This window comes from Anoplolepis gracilipes, chromosome 6 (assembly GCF_047496725.1).
Source record: "Anoplolepis gracilipes chromosome 6, ASM4749672v1, whole genome shotgun sequence".
In the NCBI taxonomy this organism is placed as follows: Eukaryota; Metazoa; Arthropoda; class Insecta; order Hymenoptera; family Formicidae; genus Anoplolepis; species Anoplolepis gracilipes.
This window is the reverse complement of record NC_132975.1, coordinates 13,019,463-13,031,827: the sequence shown is the minus strand read 5'-3', so window position 1 is coordinate 13,031,827 and position 12,365 is coordinate 13,019,463. Positions and strand designations below refer to the sequence as shown.

At 33.6% G+C, this 12,365-nt stretch overlaps 3 protein-coding genes across 11 annotated transcripts in view; 1 reads left to right on the top strand and 2 right to left on the bottom strand.

The window, feature by feature from the left end:
- Positions 1-5,706, bottom strand: part of Siz (Brefeldin-resistant Arf-GEF family protein schizo) — a 42,553-nt gene extending 36,847 nt beyond the window's left edge. Inside the window, exon 1 of the mRNA XM_072894975.1 lies at positions 5,131-5,706. Within this exon, the coding sequence (XP_072751076.1) occupies positions 5,131-5,375 (245 nt within the window). The 5' untranslated portion in view covers positions 5,376-5,706. The remainder of the gene's footprint in view (positions 1-5,130) is intronic.
- A 179-nt stretch (positions 5,707-5,885) lies between these two features.
- On the top strand, positions 5,886-10,586 carry Edtp (Egg-derived tyrosine phosphatase). Of its 9 annotated transcripts, none has more exons than XM_072893712.1 (8): positions 6,132-6,455; positions 7,108-7,179; positions 7,272-7,430; positions 7,516-8,108; positions 8,589-8,908; positions 9,008-9,425; positions 9,612-9,968; positions 10,046-10,586. In XM_072893712.1, exons 3-8 carry the CDS (start codon positions 7,344-7,346, stop codon positions 10,188-10,190), a joined length of 1,920 nt encoding a protein of 639 aa, XP_072749813.1. In that variant the 5' UTR covers positions 6,132-6,455; positions 7,108-7,179; positions 7,272-7,343; the 3' UTR covers positions 10,191-10,586. The 9 variants fall into 9 exon arrangements, with proteins under 9 accessions (XP_072749814.1, XP_072749807.1, XP_072749813.1 ...); XM_072893710.1 differs by having other exon boundaries at positions 7,086-7,179; XM_072893713.1 differs by lacking the exons at positions 6,132-6,455; positions 7,108-7,179 and adding an exon at positions 5,886-6,125.
- Positions 10,587-10,905: 319 nt separating this feature from the next.
- Pex10 (peroxisomal biogenesis factor 10) lies at positions 10,906-12,257 on the bottom strand. The gene is made up of 3 exons (XM_072893719.1): positions 11,712-12,257; positions 11,384-11,635; positions 10,906-11,320 (listed from the first exon to the last, which is right to left on the bottom strand). The coding sequence occupies exons 1-3, from the start codon at positions 12,006-12,008 to the stop codon at positions 11,006-11,008; spliced, it is 864 nt and encodes a 287-aa protein (XP_072749820.1). The 5' UTR covers positions 12,009-12,257; the 3' UTR covers positions 10,906-11,005.
- Positions 12,258-12,365: the final 108 nt, after the last annotated feature.

Here is a 12,365-nt window from a genome sequence, read left to right as displayed (position 1 = left end):
GTTAAACCGATCATGAACGTAATTAAAATAATTTCAAATAATTAAAATAATCAGAAAAGTTTAAATATCCACAGAACTTGCAGGAATAATTGTGGAAAAATCGCCGCGCGAGCAAAGAAGAGAAAAGATGTTCTCTCATTTTAGAAGAAAAAAAAAAAAAAAAAAAAAAAAAAAATCTACGACCACTTTTGTACAAGAGACATTGTACGAAGCTATAGGAAAACTCTTGTCGCCGTTTAGTAAGCTCGAGTGTGAGGATGTTGTATACGAGACCCTCGTTTTTAACATGTTCGTACCAGATGTAAAAGAAGAGAGCGTTGTTGAGACAGCGAACGTTCGCAGTCACTTCTTAGAAAATATAAATCTCTTTTCGAACCAAGTATTACGTCTTTCCATGACGTGACCATGTCGCTATAGACGAGGAAATCCTTGACAGATGTTCACCGCAATCGATTTGTTGCAAAATAAGTAAAATTGACTGAAAAAGCATCTTCCTTTTAAAAAATATCCTCAAGAAACTACAAAGCATACTTGAAAAACAGATGAGTCATACTCGTGTATCTTTATTCGTGTGAGAATAATTCTTCCGCATCTTTTATATTTTGTATAATCTGAATAAAATTAAACATTAATTTTAATTATAATCTGTTAACGTTTACGAATTATCTGCTCATCACGTCATACTTTTATAAAAATCCTCAGATTATTCAAGTAAAAAAAAAAATATATATATATAATTTATTCTATTATTTATTATATCTTGGATTTTTTTCACGAGAATAATAAATAAATTTACAGAAATCGCACTGCCTTTCATTTCATGTTTTAACCTTGATAAGAGAATTGACGTCAAAAGGGAAGAGACTTGCCCGAGAAAAATTATTTGCGCAGCTGATAAAATTAAAAATAAGATGCGCAGGAGTACAATGAGATGTTAGAAATTAATTACTTATCGAGAAACATGCAGAGAGAAGGAGAATTTCGTTGAAAACACAAAGGTCTAAAATATTGTATGATACTTCCGACGTCAAGCGCAATAAATTGCTGAAAACAATAGGTATACCGGATGCATCGCGAGAGCGAGTGCCCAAATCTGTGTCAAATATCGCCCAACCTCCAAATCGTATATACGAGGGCAACCGCAATTATGTGCGGGATATATTTGGCATGACCGGTCGACCTCGTCGCAATAATATTGCAATCGAATATTCGTGATTCCTTTTTACGGACGAAATAACCACGCAAAGCTATGCGCTTTTTACACAGAAAAAAAAAAAATATTTCTCTTTTCTCTCAGGTGGCCCGAAAAGCGCCGACACAATTTAGGAATAAATCAAACGCGTCATTTGCGTTACACACGTGTTTGCTCGATTAGCATTTTGCGAGTAACAGTAGTTTCGTGCACGTTCTACGATATACGATATACACAATTGGGAGCGCGAGATAAAGAGCTCACACAGACACGTGAAAAGTTTCGGGGGCAGGAAGGACCGGTTCTCTGCAACCCAGATGTATTAAATCACGAGCGTAAAAAGTTGGACGGATTCAAAGCGAAGAAGAGATCTCCTAGCAGGTCAATAAGATGCTTCAAGGTCACTGCTTCGGACAGTTCTAAAGATCTCTTTTTTACCACCACGATTACTAAGCATTTATTTTTACACTGTCTGATTTTCCCTTTTTAAAACCCGTACAAACTGATGTCAGCTGAGAGACCATGTATCTTTATATTACAGTAGTAAAACGCAAGAGAAAGAGAGAGAAAGAGAGAGAGAGAGAGAAAAAAAAATATACATATAGAATTTAATATACTTTTTTTCAACTGTATTATAAATAATACTTTATATTTATATATATAATTTATTAAAAGAATTTTTAAATAAATTATATATATAAAATATGATTTATACTATACTGAAAAAATATGTATATTAAATTCTTAATATTTTTTTAATAAAAATATTTTTAAAAATATAAAAATTATATAATACTTTTAAATGTAACATATTTATATATATTGTTTATAAATATTATAGGATAACTATTATATAATATACTATTACACAATATAAAGTTCAAAAATATAGTATATAGAAATAATGTCAAATGCATTTAAAAAAAGATTTTAACCACAAAGTGCTACGGAATGTGCATATAAATTTCTCTGGCGCGCAGAGAAAATTAAAAAAAAATTTTGGTCGACGATATCGAATCAGGAAAAATGTACGAGGAAAATTATGTATCTGGGAACTGTCATGACAAAGATTGATGATAGCAGAAAAGCTATAAGGAATTACAAAGTACCCGATGTAATTGTTAATTATTATTACAACATACTCTGTGCGTAACGACACGTATCACAGTTATATCCTTCCTAGAGTCTATCTTGTGGGAACCGTCTTACGCGTCGGGCTTTACTCTCTTCCAGATGGACGATACGTGTGTGATTACTTTACTGTGTCTCGTTGTATGTCTACTCCCTACGTGTATACTCTCACGGCAATGCATTAGGGGAATACAACGCTTATGAGCGTGACTTGTGCGCATTTAAGTTATTCTTATTAAGATATAATATGATTTTGTAAAGTGCGGTTAAATTAAACATGATATGCATAGAGCAAAGGAAATATATTTTTCACAAAACTTTATTAAACAAAAATTCTTATTTCTAATATCATAGTACTATATGGTAACAAAATAATTATTTTATTAAATTATTTGCTACACTTGTGATTATTTATGCCATGTGGCTTCTTATGATACTTTCAAATCCGAAGTTTTTCTTTCTGAAAATTGAAAATTTGGAATAAGATGCCAAAATAAACCATTGCAAATTAAGTTAAATCGTTCAATCGATAATTATTATCTCAATTTACTGTCACGTTCCATCAATAGTTCAATCGTGTGTACAAAATTTCCGTTTTTTTACCGTTGCATATGATTTCACAATATGCGAAGAGGATACGAGATAAACTCTGTGCGCGGAGTTAAATTATAATATATTCCGCGACACTTCACATACACATCGGATAAACGCGTATCGCATTATCGACTAGGCGTTAGCGCAGTCTATCTGTAATTCGATGACACGAACACAACGCAAGGTATCTTCCCTCCCCCGTCTGTCATAGATTATCAATTTGTCTGTTGTACGCGCTTGTAACATTGATAACAGCGTTGTCGGTTTCACATTCGCTTTAATAACACGTATTATCGACACGATGTTGTACGCGACAGCACATTAAACATCCAATAGGATACGTCAATGTACACAAATGACAATGAAATAAAACACACGGCTAAACTTAACGGAATGACGAATCATTATGGCTACTCATCGACGCGATGATTCTCATGTCGTTCATAAAACGATAAGTAAATGAAAAGCGTCTTTCAAAATAATCAGGAACACGTTTTATTCCTTATAATAGCCTCGTGCATGTTTAAATTAAATTTTTCCCTTGAGAAATGTTTGAGCCACCTATAGTTTTCGACACATTGAGAGTGGCAACTTGAAAATGAGAACCGGGGGAACTTTGAGGAAGAGAAATTAAATAAAAATTACATACTTCGATTAACGTCGAATAAACATTACTTCGATAACATTGTAATTTAAAACTCATCTAGAGATATACGCAATGTTGAAAATTCAAATAGTGATAATCTTTCTCAACATTTCCGATAAGGATCATCGCGGAATTAATTATTATTAATAGGAAATACGATATTAAACGCATTAATCTTGCATATTCCAGCAACGATGAACAACTATAAACACGTGTTAGTTTTTTATTTGAGAAATAGAATCGAAACTTTTAATAAAAAAATATGAAAAATATAGCTAGAAATATGAAAAAAGAGATATCTTTTTCACTTTATTTTTTGGATTGATTTATATTTTTTTAACCATATTTTTTAATCGTCGAAAAAAAAATTGTTTGTGCTGTAACAACTTATGATGCATGTTGCTTAACAACATTGATCAAAATTCGATTGATGATCGACCAAAAATACAGCAACATTGCCGAATAGAAAGTCAATCTAACGAGGAACATATCACATTTCGTTGCGTACGCGAATTGCGCCCTTCAGTTCATGGATATCACGTCAATTCACTCGCATCATGATATAACTGCCAGAGAATTTATACGAAAACGTGATTGCACGCTCGCTGCTGCAATATCAATCTCGCGGTGATTGATATTTGATGGCTTTTTCTGAGGGTGGTGAGAAGGGTGGAGGAGAGCAACGTTACATGTCCTGCGATTCGCGGAAGGGTGAACACCCTCCTAACACAATTCGCGCTAGATGCTCTAACTAGGGTGGACCTACACGAAAACTGGAAAATGAAAAACGAAAAATGAAACGCGTGGATATGAAAGCGAGTCGCGAATAAATCGGTGCACACTTTCGAAGGAAAAAAACGCGCGGGAAAAGGATACGATAGATCCGCCCTTTTTAGTTACACAATTTCTGCGCCTACCTTAAACTTCTTTCTCTTACTTGAAAAGCAGAATTAAAAGGAAGAAACGTCATATGCTATAATTTTCTGTATTTCTGATGTTTCGTTTAAGTAAAAACAGATATGAATTTCTACAAATTTAGCTATTTTTCATCACATTTTGATTTATTGATCTCACTTTAAACAGTAAAAGAATGCGAATAAATGGGCAGATCTCTCTTTTGTTAGCTTCAAGGCTCGTACCTTTTTCTTTATTCGATCAAAAAGACCACGCGGCTATATGTTTATTTTATTAAGGTATAAAAGGCGTAGGTTTGTACGCAAACGAGGATTAACATTATTGTGAACGTGAAGAAAAAATATGGAGGCCACTTTTTCGCCGGTAAATTAATTTCACCTTAACAGAATCTATTTTTTTCTTTTCACAGCTACGAAATTGTGTTACACGTTTCTACGTTCGCAATAAGAAAAAAAACGTACACACAAACGTGTTATGAAAGAAAAGAAAAAGATTGAGTAGAAAAAGTACCGCAAGATATATGTATCGGGGAGAAAAAAAAACATATAAGTATATCCGAATGATCGAGAGATTTCAATCTCGACCATCGAAATTTTCTTCCTTTTGCAAAGCAGAGGATTAAAAGGAAGAACGAAGCGGACGCATCACGTACCTGTCATCCTGCAGACGCTTGAGATCGGTCATCTCGCGCTCGAACTTAAATTTTGACACCTCGCAGAGTAGAGCATCCCGTTCGCCGACGACTTCAGCGAGCTCGCGCTGCAACCTCTCGATCTCGGCATACTGGCGGCTGATGAGCTGATTCTTCTCTTCGAGGATGCCCTCCACGTCGGGGTCCAGAAGCGTGCCCGGCGGCGGCGGCGGCGGCGCCGCCTCGCCGTCCAGGATCGCGCTCATAACTATTTGTTTACTTTCACCGACCGCGGTCTCGCGCGCGCGCGCGCGCGGGGCCTTCGCACTCCCGTCGTATACGACGCGAAAAACGTTACGCTCGTGGATTTCTACCCCACGTCCGCAAAAGGTCGTCCGTTCGACCCCCGCGTAGTTTCACGCGAGAGGCGCGCGTCGCCGATTTACGACGCGCCACGACGAGTCACGAGACACCATATTACGACAATGTTCGTACGTATATGTGATCACGTCACTGTAACCCGCGAGACAGCGCCGACGAGGCACGCACGACGCGACAGCCTCTCATTGTACGCTCGCCATATTGCGAGAAGAGCCGCGAATCCGCGTTTCCGAGTGTCGGTTCGATTCCATCGGTCCGTTTAGTCCGTTACGTCAGACGCGACGCGCATGCGCGCGCCGCCGATCAGCTGTACACGTGGCGTCATCGTGAGGTCTAGTTTGACACTGTACGCTCTCTCGATTATACTTGTCGGTATATCGAATATCGGTATTATCGATTTAGCCATCACGCACACGGTTTGACGAAAAGTATGTAATTTTGTTCTTCAAACGTAAACGTTTACATTTATATTCGTGACAACAAGATGCGACCGCGAGAGTGAATCTACTAAAATTTACATATGTGAGAAACATTGCTGTTCACCGCTGTTGTTGATTATGAAATGACCATGAAAGGATGATGGTTGGAAAGGAGAAGGGGACAAGGCGCGGCGCGTGCGTCTCCCCAGACCGACGGTAATCTTACGATATCATTACGATACGGAAAACGTGATCGCGAGACATCGCGAGAGATATAACGCCGCGTGTGTTATATATATGTGACAAACACCGCAGGAAAATTTTAATGTGCCGAAATATGAATAAAGATCTTAATCTCATTCTTCAGCGAAAAGTGCGAAATATCGCTAGATAGAATTTTTTCAACGCGAGTATATTTGAATTAAAATTCCGAATATTCTCTCGGGGGGGGCGGGGGGGAGTGGAAAATACGTACTCGCGTCGAATTCTTTCTGTGAGAACGCGAAATTCTAAAAATACGTCTCACCGTTATTACAAAGACACAAGGTTGTATAATAATTTTACCAGCGTATCATAGTGTTTATTTTAATACGTTGTGTGCAAGGAGACTTAAATATAATGCATGCTCTTAGATGACATGCGGCAGTGTCGACAGGTTATACACGTTTTTCTCTGTCGCGTGAATAATTTATTATTTCGCTATTTTAGTTTCTCATGATTAATAAAGAGCACCGTTACAAAGTTCGCAAACTTGGAGGAAGTGCATTGTAGAAAGAAATTTCAATTTTCTCTATTTTTTCGTTACATTATAAAAGCATAAAATTAATGACATTTAAGGAGAATTAATAAGAGGAGTTTTTAATTGAAAATCTCTTGTAGTTGAATAATACAAGCAAACAAGTTTTATATACACATATGTATATGCAAAGACTTTGCAAACATTTTATATATAATGTTTTAAAGTTTTTGCATTGTTTATATTAATTATTACAAATAGATTCCATAATTTGAAATATTTGATCAATTGTAAGTATAAGATAATAGTCATATATATGGGTAGGAGAAAATATATTTTTAAAGAAAATTTAATATATAGTGATAAAACATACGTCAATAAGTAAAACTATTAACACATGTACAAAAATAATATTCCATTATATACATATGTATTAAAAGATTGTGTTGTCAACATTTGAAGATGAATTGTCACAAGAAGAATTTGACTTATGTCAATTTGCAATGTTGTGTACTCAAACTCTGTATGCGGAATGTGTGTATACCTTAAATTTAATGTTTGTGTCATGTCTCTGCCATGTAAGATATTGGCCAATGGATAACGCCTTGTGAGTTTGATTATAATAGTTGCAAGAAGTTAGTGCCTCCTCGAGAAGATTTCTACAGCAAGTTGGAGAACACATTTAACTACAAAAAATCATGACTGATATTCATATAGATACTTTAGAAAACCTTATTACATATTTTGCAAAGAACACTTATAAGACCAAGGATGCAGATGTTAGAGTAATTGTTCTATAAATATATTTTATAATTGTGCTCACTACTATTATTAAATTTTTTGGAGAATTAATGATATATATTTTTACAGACTCAAGAAATTATGCAAAGATGTATGCTGCTCGCATCTTTCGATTATGAATATTACACAATCGACAACAGCGAAGGCAGCCTCTGTGGACATTATCCTAGATATCTTATAATATTAGAACATGAAAAAATTCGAAGTTCAAGAAAATGCGATTCACCACTGCCAGCGCCGCATATACAAGATAGTATATCCGAAAACATATATGTAAAGAACAAAGTTAAGAAATTGATAATAAAATCAAGATTTGCCAGATGTCGTTCAAGATTCCCAGCGCCAGTGATACTTTACAAGAGTAGGCACGTATGCAGATCTGCAACATTATCTGTTAGCCCAGAAATACTTGGCAGAGCAGGATTAGATTACATATCTAGTCTAACTAATCTAGCTAGTCTAGCTAGTGGCAGTTCTACAACGTCAATTCCATTGGTAGACAAAAATCTAACGCAAGTTGCTGGGGAAATTACAGAAGATTCGAAGCAAATTGATATGAAAAATAAATTTAGATTTTATGATATAGAACTCCTGAAGACTCTTAATGTAGGAACCATCATTGATTTCATGGTTGAAAAGAAGAAGGTCAAATATGGAATGACGTAAGGATATTATTAATATAATTTTTTTTTTTTTTTGTATTTTTGTATTTTTTAAAGAGTAAATGTTTAAAGGAAAAAGAAAAAACGGAATTATTTAATTGTTAAGCTTTGTTCAATTAATGTAAAATTAGTTATATAATTAATAATATAGTTATTACAATTTTAAAGAAATATAAATTCTATATAATGAAAATATATACAAGACAAAAAAGACGGCTCTATATTAAGACTATTTCACTAAATAATTAAAAGATAGGTCTAATGAAGATTACATTTTGTAATAATAATGTTTAAGATGAAACATTAGTTTTGAAAAGAAAACTGCATATACAATAAACAATAACTATTCCAATATAGAAGATGACCATCTTTACAAACAGTCGAGTTCCATAATAATAGTTCTTAGCCTGAGCAGTCTGTTTTATTCTATGAATCCACTTTTAGAGGCCCTTAAACAGAACTCTTTTGTTCGGTACTCAGCGTAACTTCGTCGGAGAAGGTAGACCAAGAAAGAAGGTACAGCGATTTTAACCTCATTTCACTGCCATATCCTGGATGTGAATTCTTCAAGGAATTTAGAGACCAAGATTATCGATCAAAGGGTTTGGTATTTAACTGGTGTCAGGATTATGTAGACGCGCCAATCTATGTACCTGATGACTCCTTCTCCAGTCAATTACGAATCAACTGGGATAAATATACAGAATGGGATCTAGTCAAATTAACACAGAACTATTTAAAATTAATACTAAGATATTTGAGCGATAATAATAACGGAATATTGATTCACTGCATCTCAGGTAAGGATAGACATTGTAAAATATATTGTACATATACTTTTCTATTAAAACTTCTAAAAAATATTTTTCTAATAAAGTTAATTATGTATTATATTATAGGTTGGGACCGTACACCGTTATTTATTTCATTATTAAGAATTAGTCTGTGGGCTGATGGAGTAATTCATAAGACATTAAATTCGTATCAATTACTTTATTACACTATCGCCTATGATTGGCTACTTTTTGGACACGATTTAGCAGATCGATTAAATAAAGGAGAAGAGATATTCTTCTTTTGCTTTGATTTCTTAAAATATATTGAAACTGAACACTTCAGTATACACAAACGTTACGAGAAAAAGTCGAGGCTTAGCGATTCGCAATTGGAAAGTTACACGATAAGCGGCGAATCGTTTGAATTTATTTCAGCTCCTAATTTCAGTTCATCTAGTTCTATCGAACAAAACAGTGAAGATGGTGAACCAACAGCTGTATTTTTTGATAATTTGGATCAAGATGATTCTCGAAATAATATGTAATTATTTTAAATATTTATTTTTAAGCATTATTGCCAAAAAATATTTAAAAAAAAATATATATATATATATAATATTTAAGCTAATTAAAATTATATGTAATATTGTTAAATGTCTGTTGTTAAATTATCAAATATTACTTGATATTCCAATCAAACTTTTATACATATCTATACTTATTATAGGACTATTACATCTGGGACACTTAATGTGTCTCCAAATAAAGAGGATGATATCGATCAAGGATCGCGATTATCTTTCCCCGCAAATCGTACATCTCCAATTGGAGTTCCCACACCGCATAATTCTAGACGGATACGACAACGAAACGATTCAACATCTTCAGGCGACTCGTGGCAGCTGGTAACAGGGACAGGTAGTCTGTGCGGTTCCACGTCTGCTAATGCTGCTCATATGGACAATCTATTAATTCCTGATTTAGATTGTAAGCCTTCATGTGCAGCTTGCACAACTCCACGCACATTACAAGGAAATGTGAACACAAATGACGACGAAGTTGTTGCTTATGTATCGTCTATACAGTGAGTTTTCAATATAAATTTTTTATGTTAATTTTATATATATATATATGCGATTACATTAAAATGTTTTACTTTAGACGTAGAGAACGATTACGTTGCCTCCGAAATATATTTTGTAAAGCTTATGGACCTCATGGATTTCGATTGAAGGCCGAGGCAAGTGGCATTAGTCAATATCTTGGAAATATTGTTGGAATGACTTCGACTCAACGCACATCCTAGTGACTGAAATATTGTTACTAATATTGTTATTAATTTTCTAAGAATGTGAATTTACAGTCAACTTTCTTTATTCTAAAATTCAGAAGAATCTAAGCATTTTAAAGGTTTTCTTTTAATCTTAATTCTTTTTCTAATAACCAAAACTAGAAAATATATAGTTGTTTTCAATCACTTTTTGTAATTTAATATAGTGCTGATACTTTCATTTGTCACTAAAGTGTCAACATAAGAGAAAAAGTTGATTAAATATAGAAAACTTAGAATAAAGAAAACTGACTATATTGTTAATAATACTTGAGTTCAATTGACAATTTTATAATCGGAAATTTATAATACGAAAATAAGATATGTAATTGTACATTATTGTTTTTCTCAAAAATTGTTATATACAACACACTGTATGCAGATAATAGAATAAACTCAATATTTTTGTACATGTATATAGAATATATTAATAGAGTTTTAGCTCTTTTCATATATATATATATATATATATATATATATATATATATATATATATAGAATTAGTATTAATTTTTATTAATTGATCATCAATATCTGCATAAATTTACAAAAGAAAATAGAAAATTTTATTAGAATAAAAAATTTTTTAATTTAAAATATATTTTAAGATATTTTAATAAATGTAAAGAAAAACAGATAAGTAAAATAACTTCTTAATGAAATAATGATAAATTATAAAGATCAAAATGCATTTGTTTTAAGTTTATTTTAAAAATAATATAGTTAAAGCTCTTTACATTTTTGTGTATATATATATATATTCAAAGAGTACAATCAATTATCACAGAAAATTATAGATTCATTATATGTACAATTCTCGATGGTGGTACATATTCTCTGCAGTATGGACATTGTGGTTTGACACGTAACCATTCACTGAGGCAGGTCCAACAAAACAAATGACCACATAATGTTGCAGTTGTTGCTGTCGCTTCAAGACACAATTGACAACTGTGACTAATACATTTTGTATTAGATATATTTGTGATTGTAGTGTCTTGCATCTTGTTACACTGCCAAGTTCTTAATAGACATTGAATTAAAGTAGCAATTCCTAACAGCCTTAATCCCCAGCTGACAGTATCAATTGGTCGAGAGCCATATACCTTTAAATCATTCCATATATATAAGAATAATAAATTATGATATTGCAAACTTTTAGACTTTACCTTTGTATGATCTAATCCTGCAATTCTTCTACCCAGACTATAGTATCTACCATATATGTAAAATATTCCTTTGTGAAATAATACAATTACAGGTATCATTGTGCATAATTTGGACAGGAAAGTATTAAAAAATGTTATCGCTGTAGGTGTTAACTGGCTATGTGGACGATTCACGTACGCTTGACATTGTCCTAACAATTTAAGTAATATTCTTTCTCCGAGGCATTCCAAAATCGCAGCCAGCACTCTAATCTTAATAAGAAAGAGAATTTAGAATTTAATTAAAATCTCTCACAGAGAATATGTAAACTTTTCCATTGAAACATACAGTTAATGTTGGAACTTTGTGCGTCTCTAGATTAGCTTGTACTATGCCGGTGTATTCTTCACCCAACGTTTGATTCCCCAGCCCTGACGTGAAAACAAAGTACACTAATTTGAGCGGAATGTCGGATTGAATGCATTGAAATAACGTTCTATGTACTCCAAAGTTTTGCAATATCTCAGATAGTTTTTGTCTCAGATATTTCACGAAATCGTCATCTCGTTGATGCGATCGCAATATTTCCGCTTGACTCGCGCATTTTAATTTGCGTTTAAGCCACTTTTTATCTTTATTTTCCATTTATTTCCTTTATTCCACGTTTGTTGTGGCCGAGTACGTAATATAAAAATCATGCAAAGTCACGCGAGAGTTCTGTCATCTCTCTCCTCTCTCGTTTCATTCTTGCTTTTGTCAAAAAGAAGTCACGTTGTAGTTTCTAATACGACGTTTTTCCCTTACAGTACGCTAACGCCAACTGGATCCATTTTAGAACGAGCGAAACTATATGGTCAGATCCATTTTTTGGTGTCACGATAAAACAATAACTGATAAAATAACCGGTTGGTTCATATCCGTCCTAAATCCATATACATATGTAATTGCGATAAAAAGTATACGGAAATATTATGGGTTTATTAATATATTTCATTATATATT

Coding starts and splice junctions, on each gene's coding strand:
- Edtp (XM_072893713.1), top strand. CDS start 7,344: ATGACTGATATTCATATAGATACTTTAGAAAACCTTATTACATATTTT. Junction 7,431..7,515: donor CCAAGGATGCAGATGTTAGA/GTAATTGTTCTA, acceptor ATATTTTTACAG/ACTCAAGAAATTATGCAAAG. Junction 8,909..9,007: donor ATTGATTCACTGCATCTCAG/GTAAGGATAGAC, acceptor ATTATATTATAG/GTTGGGACCGTACACCGTTA.
- Pex10 (XM_072893719.1), bottom strand. CDS start 12,008: ATGGAAAATAAAGATAAAAAGTGGCTTAAACGCAAATTAAAATGCGCG. Junction 11,636..11,711: donor ACAAAGTTCCAACATTAACT/GTATGTTTCAAT, acceptor TTTCTTATTAAG/ATTAGAGTGCTGGCTGCGAT. Junction 11,321..11,383: donor CAGGATTAGATCATACAAAG/GTAAAGTCTAAA, acceptor AATGATTTAAAG/GTATATGGCTCTCGACCAAT.